This window comes from Limulus polyphemus, unplaced genomic scaffold (assembly GCF_000517525.1).
Source record: "Limulus polyphemus unplaced genomic scaffold, Limulus_polyphemus-2.1.2 Scaffold848, whole genome shotgun sequence".
Taxonomy (NCBI): Eukaryota; Metazoa; Arthropoda; class Merostomata; order Xiphosura; family Limulidae; genus Limulus; species Limulus polyphemus.
Window position 1 is genome coordinate 228523 of NW_013666458.1, and position 16794 is coordinate 245316.

General features: G+C 33.0%; 1 protein-coding gene across 1 annotated transcript; it reads left to right on the plus strand.

Annotated features, from left to right (window-relative positions):
* The first annotated feature begins 2145 nt into the window (after window positions 1–2145).
* On the plus strand, window positions 2146–11332 carry LOC106460849 (globin-like). The gene is made up of 3 exons (XM_013920595.2): window positions 2146–2503; window positions 7575–7800; window positions 8478–11332. Exons 1-3 carry the CDS (start codon window positions 2343–2345, stop codon window positions 8622–8624), a joined length of 534 nt encoding a protein of 177 aa, XP_013776049.1. The 5' UTR covers window positions 2146–2342; the 3' UTR covers window positions 8625–11332.
* Window positions 11333–16794: the final 5462 nt, after the last annotated feature.

Genomic DNA, 16794 nt, shown 5'->3' on the forward strand with positions numbered 1-16794 from the left:
GTGATACTTCTTTCTTATTCCTCGTAAAACAAACAAGAAAAGTAACACGGAAATTCAAGAATCAGGTGTCTGAAGAGGCTTTTTGTATTATCATTACTCATTTATAACTAGCTTATTACAGTGAGGATGTAGTTGAATAAATTAAGAAGAAACATAATACTAAAGATAGAATGTGTCTTTCTAGCTAAATAGTAATATCAAAGATGAAAACAGTGTTCAAGATTGGTAAAGCACACGTTTTTTTATTATTTTTCTTGGTATTGCGGTCTTTTCCACTGTTTGTTTTCCTAAACGCAATACCAAGAATTATGACACACTAACGTGTTTCTATCTACACAAGTCTGAACAAGTTACGAGAATAAATATCAGGTTTTGTCAGTGTAATCTTCTTTTTACGTAATTTTTGTTTGTTTATAGTTGAAAATTAAATCAGCATTAATCTGTGTTTCCATCATAGTCACACAGACATTGTTCGTAAAGTATTTTATTACCTTCACAACACTATGATTACGAACTTCTTTGTATTGTTATTTACATTATACATTAGGCTTAAAGATGTGATTTTCTACATTCCTACCCCATTAAAATAACGTATGAATATATATATATATAATAAAGTTTCCGCCCATAAGTTGCCTCTGTGGCGATGCGTTCATAAATCTACGTTACTACTACAGGTGGCATATTTCTTGTAAAAAAACAAAAACAAAAAAAAACCGTTAAATTTGGGTTCTTACACATATTGCATTGAGCAAGTGGTTGTATATATCCAAATAATGCATACATATTTTACCACAGTCAGCAACCAAGTGCACTTTAGATAAACAAAAGTCATGTTTTGACTCGAAATTTCGGTTATGGATTTTCTCCAGGAGATCAATTTATAACAACAGACACTCGATAATGTTGCTTGTGACTGGGAAACTTATTAGTACGTTATTTGCATTATTTTTTTACATAATTATTACCCTGAGCATGGTTTAATGGTAGCTTGCCTGCATTTTCAATAAGACCAATTGTCGCCAAAACGCGCTCCGTACATTGGGCTATGGGTGCGTTATAAGAGCGACGATTAAGTCCTACTATTTGATAAGCCTAGTGAGTACTTTTGACAAGCTATTATATCCCCCATTAGTCTGGAATTGGAATAGACGCATATATAGCCTCTAGGTGGATTTGTAATTGTAAAGTTTATTACTTTTTTAAAGTTAAACTTTGTGTTTGTTATAACATATTTAATTTTTTTATTCCGTTTTTTACTGAAAATCTTCACTAAACGTTTTTGAAAAGCGGCCTGTACGTTTTTAAAATGTTTTTTATGTGGTAAGCACGGCGAATGTGAAAAAATTATGTATAGGTATTCGATATTATGTTTTTAGGACGCTAGTCTTGATGTAATTCTTTCAAATAAAGTTAGTACATAAAATATATATGAATGTCCTTTTTACCTCACTGTCTTATCTCAAGTCTCTGCTCTAGTGAGTTTTAGCCGTCATGAGCAACCTAGCCACTTCTATTGTTTTATTTGATTGTGATTTGGCAGGTTTTGCTAATATTTTTTGTTGTAAAATTTGTTTATTTATTAGTTTGTATTGCTAAACACCTTTTTCACATTACTTGTTTATTTTTCTATTTAAAAATCTTATATTCTGTGTTTGTGCTCATTGTCAATGGATCAATGTAAAGACTGAATGCTTTAACACTAAAATTTGGTGATCGACCCCTGTGCTTGATACAGCGCAGAAAACCAATTCTCCAGCCTTGTGTTTTAAAAGAACTTTGTTGATCAACAAGGACTTTTACACAGTGCACATGAAGTACTGTCACTAGCTTTGTTGATCCACAAGGACCGTCACACGATTCACACATAGTATTGTTGCTAGCTTTGTTGATCTTTTCGTTACCCTCGATAGGTGTGAAACAATTATCAAAATTATTCTTGACTGAGGAGGTTTTCGCTCACGTTAGAATATTTATGTCGAATCGCAATTAAAGAAAACATAATTATTTTATTTCATCAGTTAATTCAAGAGAAATTCGATAATAGAACTGATATGTGACGTCAAGAGCTTAGAGACCAATCGTTTCATAGCACTGGTCACACGCCTATAAAAGTTTCAGTGCAATTTCCTTCAACTGTATATTGACTTCATGTGTCAACACTAAAGTATCCAGTTAACGTCACAAACTTGTTGCTGATAACGTTGAAAGCACGTTCTGCGAACCGCCTACAATCAAGAAACTTTGCAAGTTGTACAGATAGAATTATACCTGTAAAGATAAATAGTTTGAAAGAACTCACGTGCTAAATTTTTCCAGTACACGTTTTTAAAGATCCGAATATGGGAGGCGTGGTAAGCTATTTTTGGCAAGGAGAAAGTCCAGATATTGATATACCAGATGAAGGAACGGGTCTAAGTCTCAGAGACAAACAAAATATTCGAAAGACGTGGTCCATCGTTCAGAAAGATTTGAAAGGAAATGGCATCGAACTATTTGTCAGGTCAGTCAAATTTTGATTATTTAAGAGCATTTTTGCGGAGTTTTGGTTTTTAAGGTTTATTTATAGAACTTAAATTAACAATTATACAATACCATAACAGAACAGCTTGTAATGTCCTTGTGATTATTAATTTATTGCGTTAATTATCATCAGGACTATATCTGTTTCCGTTCGAGATAAATTTATTATGGTTTCAATTACTTTATGCAACGTGATTAGCTGTAACGTAGTGTCAGTCACAATGAGTGCGTGTATACGTTTCTTTGGCTATTTCCACCAGGATTACCTTAACGATACTAATACGTATTTACATACGTTATGAAAACGATTACAGAAACCCCGTTAATGTACATCCAGAAAGTAAACTTTTATCATCTGATGAGTCCCCCGGTGGAACAGTGGTAAGGCTTCGAACTTACAACGCTAGAATTAGGGCTTCGGTTCACTTCGGTGGACACAGCAAATAGCCCAATCTGGCATTGCTATAAGAAAAACACACACACAAACACATATTCATTTGATGTTTTTCATGCTTTACAACTTACTGCTCCCTAGAATCTTCTTTGTACTGTTTCGAACTTTACAGACATCAAAAGCCACCCCGGTTCCATATATACCACTCCCCTCCATAGTCTCCTTAAACAATGTTTCCTGTCAGTCCAATACTGTATGTATATAACCTTAATCAAATAATAGCGTTTAAAGATAAAATATTTCATCATTCACATGCATAATTTATTAAGTTTTGAAGGTTATCTGTGTTTACATATATCATAGTTTCGCCTTCCTCTTAACTCAAATAAAACTGTATTTTTTATTACTCAAAATATCAAAGGAAAAGAATAAACAGAAGCACCCTTGTCTTTTGTTTTGGCAGAGTTTGCTCATTACGCATAAAATATTCATTCCTATTATTATTTTCCAAAACTTAAACTGGTAAACGGTTTGCTTTATCCTGAGCATTATGCACTTATAGAACAGGTCTGCAATATTGCATTATCAACCTTCGCCTACTTTTGATTCTAGAACCAACGAAAGCCAACTTAGTTCAAAAATAAAAAGAATTGGTGCAAATATTTTGTTTTCTTAATGAAAATTTCAATGATAACATTTTTGCAAAGTTCAATTTACAGAAAAGCAAAATCCGCTTTAAAATAACTTTCAAAATAATCCGCTAAAGGAAGCAGTTTCACAAACTAATACACAAACCAAGTGCACTAGGGATCACTGGACTGAGCGCTTACAACATGAGAACCTAGTGACCACGGCCAGCGAATTCTTACCTTATCTCTCGCAACTTTTACAATATCTGCTAATTTTAGCGCTAGCGACATCAAATAATGAATTCAGTCTACGTCTACTTAACTGAAACAGTTACCTACCTATTTTTAGCTGTAAATAAATATTTATTTTTGTAACATGCCACATCAGCAGTGGATGAGAAAGAACACCAATTAATAAAGATAAAGAATCCCCTTCCTCTTCATCCCATCACTCTCGTTCCTAAGGTTCATCTTGCATAGCTCTGCTCAGAACGAGTGTCATCTAATGCCACTGTTCCTTCTGTCTTTTTTTCAGATGTTGTCATCCTTAAAGGTAACACACTTGCACGTAATCTACTTGATAACGTGAGGTGTGATATTAGCAATTTTCTGATCTGCATGATACTTCTCTGTATGAATTGCTTCCCTTTAAATGTATAGCTAAACAGTAATTATTATAGTGTAAGTGTCGTGGCATTACTCACATTGCATTTTATTCATGTGCTGTAAAATTTAACTCCTAATTCACCTAAAAATCATCATTGAATTACATTGAAGAAAATATGTTGTGGCGAATTAGGAGCTAAGCTGAATCTAAATTCAGCTTTACAGCACATGAATAAAATGATGCAATGTGAGTAACATCAAATTGCTTTATATTGCTGCGCATATGAGATATCTTCTACTGTTTCAGCTAAAGACTTTTAGCTTTTTACAAGCGTTTTTGGTTGGCTTTGTCTTTCTATTAGCAGGCTGCTTTATTTTTTATATACCAGATTCTTTCTTGATGAATCTATAATAGGACGCCCTAAAGGGCACAGTAACCCTCAGTTGCATCATTGTTTGTTTTTGAATTTCGCGCAAAGCTACACGAGGGCTATCTGCGCTAGCCGTCTCTAACTTAGCAGTGTAAAACTAGAAGGAAGGCAGCTAGTCATCATCACCCACCGCCAACTCTTGGGCTACTCTTTTACCAATGAATAGTGGGATTGGCTGTCACATTATAACGCCCCCACGGCTGAAAGGTCGAGCATGTTTGGTGGGGCTGGGATTCGAATCTGCGACCCTCTGATTGCGAGTCGAGCGCCCTAACCACCTGGCCACGCCGGGCCAGTTGCATCATACTACTTCAGTGTGGCTAATGGGAAATATTCAGATTAGGCATTCGTGTTTTACATGTCTCGTCTTGTCACTTTGTGCTTAAAGCAATTAGGGGACAGAAACTTTACCAGCATTTACAGATTACAGAATATTTGATATACGCAGCAATTATATATATGTGTGTGTGTGTGTGTGTATAATTTGCATAAATGTTTGTAATTTTGTTTTTACTTTGTGAATAAATAAAAGTTAAAAAATGTGTAGTTTGTGATTTTAGCCTTTAAATCCACTGTACATTTGGATACTCTCAATGCAGTAAATTTGGGTTAATGATGAACACCAGGTTATTACTGTGAGTAAAACAACTGCTGAAGTCGGACTAACATAAGTAATATGCCTCAACTAATTAAACGTTTCATTATATTGAGTCATTATAATAGCATTGATTTGAAGGTAAACATTATAGAAGGTGTAGATTATCAAAATATGAAAAGTTCGGGCAAGTAAAATATTTTTTTTAGCTACTTAGCGATAAATTCAACTATAATAACTGCCACTAAAGAATATTAAAGAAATTTTTTCGTTAAAAATATAACTTGACGTTTTTCTTGCTTTCTAAGTATCTTAACATATATATATATATGTTGGCATGATCTGATACGACACATGTTGAGAAGTCTTTAGAAGTATTCTCGTTAAATTAAATGTTATCATCTAGCTGTGAAACAGAAGAAAAAAGGATAACAATGTTAAAAGAAATGTGGTAATTTAATATTTAAAATAATCAAATGGATGAAATGAATATATAATATCATCAAAGAAAGTCTTTAACGGATATCAAATCGGTATATAATAAAATGAAAAAAAAAAGTTTAAACGGATCAAATTTATATATGATATAATCAATGAAACGTTTCAAAATATTTGGACATATTTTGGTACATTTCTTCATATTAGTGTAACTGTTTTCAATATATTATCTAGCTTGTACTTTTAAGTGTCCTGGAGATCTGGGTCACACCCAAGAATCTTGGAAAATTTCATGATAATTGGAGTTCGGAAGTAGGCATTGAAAACAGTAGTAAAGAGGGAAATTGAAATGGCTAACTCTCTTGAGCATATCCAAGAAGCCCTGAAAATTTATTGTTGATCAAAGGCCAGGAACTTGGAAAATGTTCGTCAGGGGCAGACACATATATAGATACAAGCCACATAATAACACACGTTTCTTTTTTCTGCAGTGCATTAACGAACTGTATAGCTTGATCTGCTTGATCTGAGTTGTCGAGTGTATGGTGATAAGATAACTGTTCCATTGGTAATAAATACGCGTCAAATAATAATACCTTCCGATCAGAGTAAGGCTATGTACTTGGAGTGGAACTCAAAATCAAAAGTAAATATTTACAAAGATTAGAATGCATTGTTTCATCAGTATCAGTAACATAAACCATATTTATTATTTCTTTGGAAACTTGCTCTCTCTCTATCACCACACGCATTTTTATAAAGAAACTCAGTACAACACCCCTCTATATAACGCCGGTGACAATTAATGGCATATATTTTAATGAAAAATGTGTCTGGCTGGATACACCAGTTACGCCAGTACACAAACAAAAAAACAATGTTTATGAAGATACAAAACAATAAAAAAATAATATAATGCCTGATCTGGCCCTTATAATATAACAATGTGATATATAATAAAAGAAAACAACTGACTAAACTTAATAAGCAGTTTGTCTAGACACCTTTACCACCAGTCTTTACAGATTCTCCCTTACCCTTTTACTCGTGGGTTCTTAGAATTACTTAGCTATCCCTTGTTACTAAACGCATAGCGGCGGCGGCAGGAAGTAATAAATAATATTAATTCTTTTTAATGTCGAAAAGGAAACACAATAAACCTTTACATAATGTGTACAAATACACTAAGCGCAATATGACAAAGAAATTAAGTAAAATAAAACTAGTCTAAATGAACTAATCATGTATTAACTATATACAATAACAACAAAAACTAACGGTGGTTCCCAAAAAAACATCTCAAGGAATCAAAGAGTAGGCGTGAAAGTTTTAAACAGGTTGCGATACTCTGTAAAGTTTCTAATTCTAGAATCTTTAGCAATAATATTGTTGAATTTTCCACAGTTATGAGTGAATTTCGTGTTTAATTTTTGAAAAGTTTGAACGTAATTATCCACCAGTAATAAATATATGTTAAGACTGAAAGATAATTCACTAATCGATAATAAACACTTGTTAAAGTAAGAAGATACTTTATCCATCGGTATCCAAATCTATTAGAGTCTGGAGATAGCAATGAATATCTACAGTTTGCAATGTTAAACGTTTCTGAACACAAACCAACACTGAAAGATACATTCTAGCAATTATACCTACAAATGGTTGCATGTTCACAAACATATACTAATAAATGCATACTCTATATAAATTAAGTAATTATTAATTTGTAAAATAACATCGTTAATGTAATCATGGTTATTTGTTAGTTTGCAAGAAAAGAAGACAGTTTTGAGTATATATTAATGTGTAAGAGTCCGAGTCCATCATTATGCCACGAGGAGTATGAATTTGTAACCTTTGTTTCAAAGGCTTTTTTTTATTGATGGACATTGCAACTGTAAATTATTTACTCTCAACGTAGAATTATATAATCTCTCTCTTTTATCTTTTTGTTTTAGGCTTTTCGAAGAGTATCCGGAATATAGAAAATTGTTTAAATCTCTGGCCAACATTCCCTGGGATCAATTACGTGACTCTAAAAAACTAGAAGTACATGCGATGTCTGTAATGTACGCTATCAGCTCATTAGTGGATAGCTTGGATGACGTAAGTTGCTTAATAGAGCTTCTCAAGAAAACTGGTGAAAATCACAGACGTCATAGAACAACAGTCGAACAATTTGAGGTAGGCCATCAAACTCTTATTAACAGTAATTGAAAAATATAAACTTTAAAACGAAAGACTGAATCTAATAAGCACTTAATATATATAGTAGGATATTTTATAGTATGTATTTCCCATTTTAATTTGAATCAAGTTTGTTTTTTACGATCTCGGCGTGTTAAAAACGTAACTGAAAAAAAATCAAGTTTTCGCTGTTAAAAGTCATTGTAAAAGACGTTTGCATGAAAATCTCCAAGCTAGAAATTCAACTACATCAAAAACATTTTGAACTCGTAAACAAGTCAAGTTTTGAATAAACTTTAACTTCACCCGCTGGTTTAGGTCAAATGAACCAACCACAACAAAAAAGTTGAAAGAAGAAATGAACAACTTCCAACCTGCAACTCCATATGTTTTAAATCTTTCGAGTGAGCCATGAAGTAATGATCAGATATCTGTCCTAAACTTAGGTTTAAATTTTGCTGTTAAACGTAGATTTATACCAACAGAACTTTGTCGTAAGACCCAGATTTGTAAAAATCGAAGAAACAATTACCATATCTTATTTTCGACGGTATAGAGCAGGAACATTTATATAATAGCTTACATTATTGTACCCTATGCATAGAAAGTAATATTTACAAGATTTAGCTAATTAATTACACACACACATATTAACAAATTATTCTTGTTTCCAGAATCTTGCCGTAGTGATGGTGAATATGCTACAGGATGTCTTGGGAAGCTACATTACGCTTTCTGCAGTCGATTCCTGGAAAAAAGCTCTTGCCGTCATGATTAATATTATTAAAGAAGGCTTAGGGAATACTGAAAATGATAACTAGCACAACATCTTTATACGTAGAAGCAAATTTTGGTTGTTCACTGTAAGTAACACTGCAGTGACTATTTGTCTTGTTCCAAAACGATTGTGGTAAGAGTTAAACTCAGTGATCGCATCATCGCAGAACCAAGGGCGTTTTCGAAGTTGAACCGATCGCATTTCGAAACATAATTCTATTATATGCTTGAATTACTTTTCCGCATTATGTTTTTGTTGAAAAATTTAGCATTTCACAAGAAAAAAGCAACCGAAACGCTTTCAGTAAACAAGGGTAGTTCATGAATACAGGTTATGATCTGTCGATAGTGCTTTGTGATGGCAAACTTTGGTTGGTTTGAATAAATAAATAAATATAGTTTTAAAAATAAGATATTATTATTGCTAGCTGGTATTTATTCTATTTGATATTTGAGAAATGAAAAGCAGACTCGGCTAATTTTTTATTATCTTTATTTGATAATTCCTTTTTTCTAGAATAATTTTTATATCGCTAACAGATAATGGTGATTTCTGCGTGAGGCTGGTTAATTGATGTGTTGTCAGTGCATTTGCAATCTATCAGTTTTAGCAAAAGTTTGAAAACGTAAATTCACAAACAATTATATTCTATGTATTAGAACAATTAAAAGCAAGAAAACAAAAAAGTTTGGACAACTGCCTCTAGGATGATGTTAGAATGCATACATACTTTATGTGTGTGTGTGCGTGTGTATATATATATATATATAATGTTTACAGCATCTATATAATAATGGTCAATCGTACTCAATAGTACTCCTCCCAAACTTTTTGACGAAGAACGGCTTGAAATTTTGCAATTAGGCTGTTGACCCCCCTCCCCCGATAGAATAAAAACGAAAACGGTTCGAAAGAATCATGAGGAGACCCCAGATATGAGGGAGTCACAAGGGTTAAGGCCTCTCAGGTTTTACTTGCCAGATTTGAAAATCAATATTAATGGGTACTGGGAGCTCTTAGAACTGGGGTCCCCCGGTGGGACAGCGGTAAGTTATCGGATTCACAACATTAAAATCAGGGGTTCAATTCCCCTCGGTGGACACAGCAGATACAAGAAAACACACACATTTAGTACTGGGTCCATGGATTTGCATGAAACTTGGATCAACCTAATATGTGAATAAGGAATTTTTTTTTGGGGGGGGGGTGTTAGGATTGGCTAGATAGATTTACTTTTAAGGTGACCAAATCACGTAAACTCTTGTTCAAAATAAGATGTGTAGAATTTGTTTGCATTATTCTTGTTAATGCTGAAATCTGACACGCGCGAGAAATTTCTGTGCATAGAAAATCTGATTTTTATGTTCACATAAAATTCAATATAATGGCATGTTATTCATTTATAGTGTATATTTATGGTACATCTGAATCCGTACTTTAAAACTGATGATTTTCATTTTGGATTTAGTTTAATTCATCGTACATGTCCAAAGGAATAGCGATATTCATATAAACGCTTTTTTTTATATTTTTTTGCAAACCATATAAGTTTTTGAGACAATTCGAACAAGAGCACTACATAATGTTTGGTACTAAAGAGGAAAATATAGTACAAACTTATTTTTAATTGAAACGTAAGAATGCTAGAAAACAATTTATATCAACATTTTGAGATGATCTACACAAACTTACGTTCTTCTCCTTTAATTATATCACTAACAATTCTACTTGTTTGAACATACTGGACACGAATTTAACTCGTTAACGCATCAAGCACATAATTTTAACTTGTTTTAACACTCCAAACGTAATTTTTGTTCGGCAACGTATCAAACGCCCATTTGTACTTTTTTTAAAAAAAAAAAAAACTATGCCGCATATATTGTCTGCTTGCTACATCACACTTGCTAAATTAGGAAACGTACATTTTGCAGAAATCCATATTGGGCACTTCTTTCCAACATAATACAATACGTGTTTTCTACTAGTTTTTAGTATACAACACTCTTTATTATTTTCAACGTACTACAACACGTGCTACACAAACATACTCCATTTTAACGTTTCGTATTCTTATGGACCTGGCATCGTCTGGTTGTTATCGTGCTGGATGGTGGATGTGAGAGTCCCAGATTCACGACCCGTTACCACACATACACACAGGGACAATGGCTGCGTTATAAAAGTGGCATTCAAATCTCACTATTTGATTACACTATCCTAAGGGTTGACTTGGATACTGTTGACTAGCTGCCTTCTTTCTAGTTTATCAGTTCTGCTAGTGCAGATAATACTGGTAAAGCTTTGAGCTAAGTATCCTAAAATAAACAAATACACTCTGATATAAATATATCTCTGCGTGTAACACACTTTCTACTTCTTTTTACCACGTTAATAACGCACACTCAAACACTTCTTTTAAAATAAGGCACACTTACTTTGTACTTATACTTCACATGCTACACAGAGTTTTATCTAATCCTTTCCATTAGATCGCAAGTTCTTTGTACTTTTAAAAATCCACTCCTACTGTTTCTGTTTCGTTCTGTAACATGTCATCTACTGTTACTTTATGATTGTTTAATATCAATCAGTTATCCCATTTTTATTCTGATATGAAACGCAAAATAAAATTAGTTTTGCTTTAAAATCCTTAAAATCCATTAATTTTCTTTATTTAACTTAAATTAAGTAAATTGCTATGTAAGTGTCTTACACACCCCTTAAATACACAGAGCATATATATTCATATATATATATATATATACGCAGCGTCACCTATCAATTTATTTATTTATCTTTTTAAACTTAACTTACATACCAACTTAGTTTTAATTCATAAAAAGTCCAGATACTTTATATTAAGCGTAAACAAAAATGTTCTATGTATCATTATTGTATTTTTTATAACTTATATAAAATGTGAATTTCGATGTATGCTTATTCAGATGTTTAATAATAAAACCATTATATGAAATACAATTTTGTCATTAAATATATATATATATAAAGCCAGTAAAAGTAAATTTACATGCGTGGTTACTCAATGATCTTGGGCCTTAAATAACTAACAGAACAAAAAAATAGGATGATTATCTAAACATTCAATATGGAATAATATTTCTAAGCCTAGCAGTACAAAAAAGGCAGGGTAATTATGTGAACATTTAATATGAAATAACATTTCCAAGTCTGGCCGTACAAAAATAAAACAATATCAACAACAAAAAACAAAAATAGCGTAATAAAATGAACATATAATATGTAATAACACTTACAAGTTTTTGAAAAGTTTAAATCCACTTTACTCTCATAATAGTTGTATATAAAAGAATTAGTGTTTTCGTAGATATTTTATTTAGCTTTATAATTTTCATAATAAAAGGATTTAATTTTGATTGTCAACTTACTGTTTTCGCCAATCCCATGAATCTGAGCTAGCTAAACTGATGTTTTAAGGTATCCCAGAATTTTTTTCCAGTGAATCAATACGAAAGAAAATTAGAAATTATTCAAACGAATTACAATGTCTTTCATAAGTCAAAATAAAACAGACATTTTCAATAAAATGTGGTTAACACCCGAGCTCATAAAACATGGCGGTAAAAAGTAATTAACCATTTATGACAAACACTCCATTCTAGTACTGTTAATATGAAAACGTCGTTTTGTCAAAAACAACAATAAAACATCTATAAGAATAAAGTTTGGTATAATACTGTTAAGAGTCCTTAAAAATCAACTCGTCTGGTGATCAGAAATATCTTAAAGTAATAATAATCGTAAGCGATTGAGCTTCATTAAATCGTTAAATATAAAACAAAGCAATACATATATCTTCTATTTTGTTTTCAAGACATTAATGTGCAGGCCCGGCATGGCCAGGTGGTTAGGGCGCTCGACTGGAGAGTATGAACGAGTGGATGACACACCTGCCATCCTAGCAAGAAAACCCAGGATCGAATCCCGATCTTGCCAGTGATAAAATTGGGGTTTTGAAAAAGGTTGCACACCCTTTTGTGAGCCGCCTGGACATGCCAACCAGAAGACCAAGAATGCTAATGGCTTGAATCATGAAAAAGCGGAATGCCGTTCCTGCCTGTTCTGCCTTGGCTCTTGCCGTCACATGCGGTCTTTTTCAATACTTTCTTGTAAATGGGAGAAGCAGATTAGCAGCCAAAACGTAAGGTATAATAATAATAATGTTATAAATTAATTAGTAATGAGAATTAAATGATCGTATAGGATGTCACTGCACATTAATTGTTTGTTTTTGAATTTCCCGCAAAGCTACACGAGGACTATCCGCGCCAGCCGTCCCTAATTTAGCAGTGTAAGACTAGAGGGAAGACAGCTAGTCATCACCAACTCTGGGGCTACTCTTTCTCCAACGAATAGTGGGATTGACCATCACATTATAACGCCCCACGGCTGAAAGAGCGAGCATGTTTGGTGGGATGGGGATTCGAACCCGCGTCAATGATTTCATTATCATATTATTTGTCTTTCATACGAGGATTAATCTTCGAAGCGAACCTCAGTAAATGAATGTTCTTAGATTGTATTTAAATAAAGCATAAGAAAAAATTTATTCTAAGCACTTTAGCGTAGATATATGTAAAAGAATGAAATCGAGCCAAAACGAATGAAGCTCAAGCATGTTTTTCATAGTTTTGTTTTTAAATAAACGTTTTCCATTGAATTAAGAAACAAATCACCTTTTAATTTCGACATCTGTTTAGGAATAAAAAAAAATAGTTCTCTGTTCTGGGAGAGTGTTGGCAGTCTGGAGTTTAGCGAACAGTATCTTCGTGAATACTGTACCCTTTTACAAAACAAAAAGAAAAATATCCTTTACATCATATTTTCTACTATTAGAAACCTTAAATTTAGCAAGGTTTACTGTTTTATGTGTATACAAAGCTAAAGCTTGGAAATACATCAATCAGAAGCTGTGAAATTGAACGGACTCGATCATAACAGTGGATTAATTGTAGAAAAGATATTAATGTAATTTAAAGATATAATGTTTGTTTGTTGTTAAGCTCAAAGCGACACAATTGGCCATCTGTGCTCTGCCCACAGTGGGTATCAAAATACGATTTTTAGCACCATAAGCATTCAGTCTTACCGCTGAGCCACCATAGGTCTTGGCAAAGTTATAGATTTATATTGGTATATTCATATTTTGGGGTAGATATCGATTAAGTTATTAAACGCTTTCATACTTGCGTGTAGTGAGATTATGTTTCTTAGAGATATGTGTGCAATTGATTCTAACAAGAAGTAGAACTAAAAATATGACTGTTTATCAAATTAAAAAGTTGTAACATGTGACACTAAAAAAAAGATTCACATTTTGACGAGGGATAATAGTTACAAATTATTTTAAATCATTTTGTTAATTTTCTTTTATAACCTAAAACCTATCAAAAATCGACTAATGTATGAAAGTCATTGTTCGAATACGTTATACTTCTAAGATAGAATAAGGTGGCGCCATCCGTTGATTGCTTATGACGTAGTTATACATTTCTAGAAAAAAAGATGACTGGGTTTGCATAATAGGTTGTATCCTTGTAATATTATCTCCCATTGCAATAATGTTGCTTGGCTACTTCCAAAGAATTGGAAGCATCTAAAGAAGAAGATACTTTCTGGCTTCCTTGTCTCCATAATTATTCATTCCATCTTTTTTGGTGGGTCATTTGGGAGGCTTGTTAGAAGGAAGGCAGCTAGTTAATACCACCCACCACAAACTTTGGGGTTACTTTTCTTGCCAAGAATAGTGGGACTGCCTGCAATATTATAACACCCTCATAGTTGAAAGGACGAACATGCTCATTAATGGGGATTTGAATCCGCGACCTTCAGAGTACGAGTCGAGCGCCTTATCCACCCAGCCAAAGATGTCTGGGCAGGAGATTGTTTAATACAAAGTTAAGATCCACCATTAAGAAACAAAGAGCAAGTTTTGACAATTTCGCGCGTATTTTCTAGTCTGACGTTTGTTTGTCAAAGAAACGCACACACACAGCTTCTTTCTAAAAAGGAAGTTCTAAGTTGCTTTAGGCATATGACGTCATAAAGTGACCTTCAGGAGCGTCAATGTTTGACATGAGTTAAAACTTCAATATTTTCATAACATAAAAAAAATGTCACCACACGACCCCTGATAAGAAATCAAATATATTTATACAATTTTTGAATGGTTACAGTGCCCTATAGCCTTTACCAAAATTCACATCAAAAACCAAGGAAGACATTTTTTACGAATAACACCAAAAACATTTTTATGTGAAAATAAAAATAAATTACTTAGAAAAAAACAACAATGCTAGTATTGCTGCTTTAGAAAAATGTCTAATAAACAATTTCAAAGTTGTTTATAAATATCCCAACACCTTTAAAAATTTCTTACCCTTGAACAAATCTGCCCCTCGCGATAAAGAACAGGGTGTCTATATAGCTTCTTGTCAGTCATGCGAAATTGCTTATGGTGGTAAAACGGGAAGAAATTTAGATATAAGGCTAGCAGAACATAAAAAAGGATGTTAAAAATGGTAAAAAAACTAATGATATTAAAACCTATTATTTTCACACATGAGGAATCTTCAAATCAACTAGATAACAGTCAAACTAATACATAAAACTAGACATTATGTAGAAGAATTATGAAAACGTCACTAATCGAAAGATTACCAAACTTTTAAAATCATTTTAAGCTGAACTGCTTTCTGGTATTTTATGCCCTGAAGCAGCTTTGAACTTCTAATATAAAATAAGCTGTATGTGCGTTTCTTTCGTATACGAATATTAAACTGAAGAAGACGTATGAAAGTGTTGAAACTTGTTGTGGATCTTAACTTTATTTTAGAGTATACGTTATTGTGTATTTATTCACTATTAGAAGACTATTTCCCTAGTTCTTCGGTATAGCACTTTGTTGCACAGAAAAGTCAACTATAACGTTGACTAAAAGCGCCCTCTATGGATTTTATATGCTTTTACTTTAAAATATCAAATTAGTACGAAGGTAAGACCTTTTGTTTTTCTTTAAGGTGTTTGAATGCAAATTTAAGTATTTTTGGCATGTTCATATAAGTTTATAGCATTAAATTTCAGAACAAAAATTATTCCGCGATATTTTCGTTACGCAACTGGCTATAGTCTCTGTAGTGCCGATATGTAAGAACGAATAATCCCAAAAATGTTTAATATTATTTTTCGCAATGTAAAATAATTTAGGAAGAACATTTATTGATCACAGTCATTTTCTAAAGGTAGCTGAAGCTTCATGATAAATCGAGTAATAACAACAAAATGTCACGGAATCTGTTTGTTTGTTATTAAACACAGAATGGGTTATCTGTGCTCTGCCCACTGCGGGTATCAAAACTTAAATTTTAACTTTGTAAGCTGTGAGACTTACCACTTAGCCACCAGGTGGCACATCGTGGAATCAGCGAATTTTCTGTATTTTATGACCTCATCCCTAGCCAGAGTGATGTTAATCTCGATAGTAATTAATGGATTTTCTAGGTAATATTTCCTTCATTAAATACATGAAGCAGTTCACAAGAACAACGATAAACTTCAACACCGTTTATTCAACAACATTCAATACGACGAAAACAATCTGGATATTACTGGTGCCAGCATTTAGTAATAGCAATAACTCCAGACTATTCCTCAATAAGTTATATACTCCCTTCACTCTGGTGACTCTGTATGCTTATAACGCTAAAAATCCGGTTTCGATACCGTTGATGGGCAGAGCACACAAAATCCATTGTGTAGCTTTACGCTTAACAACAATAAACAGTAAGTTATTTTTTTATTTAAACACATTGTAATTATATAGAAAATTAACATTAAACGTTTAAGTATTTTTTCACAATTTATATGATCCAAATACCTAATAAGAGTTTAAATGAGAACGAATAGACAATTGGGTTTAGAAAGTCGATCGCCGAGAAGTAAACATCTGAGTTTCTCGAAGATAGATTTACCTTCCTTCCGAGAAGTAAACATCTGAGTTGCTCAAAGATAGATTTACCTTCCTTCCGAGAAGTAAACATCTGAGTTTCTCGAAGATAGATTTACCTTTCTTCCGAGAAGTAAACATCTGAGTTGCTCAAAGATAGATTTATCTTCCCTCCGAGAAGTAAACATCTGAGTTGCTCGAAGATAGATTTATCTTCCTCCGAGAA

Excerpts from the sequence above, each read along its gene's own strand:
- LOC106460849 (XM_013920595.2), top strand. The coding sequence starts at position 2,343 with ATGGGAGGCGTGGTAAGCTATTTTTGGCAAGGAGAAAGTCCAGATATT. Across the intron at positions 2,504-7,574 it reads GGCATCGAACTATTTGTCAG|GCTTTTCGAAGAGTATCCGG; the intron begins GTCAGTCAAATT and ends TTTTTGTTTTAG. Across the intron at positions 7,801-8,477 it reads CAACAGTCGAACAATTTGAG|AATCTTGCCGTAGTGATGGT; the intron begins GTAGGCCATCAA and ends TCTTGTTTCCAG.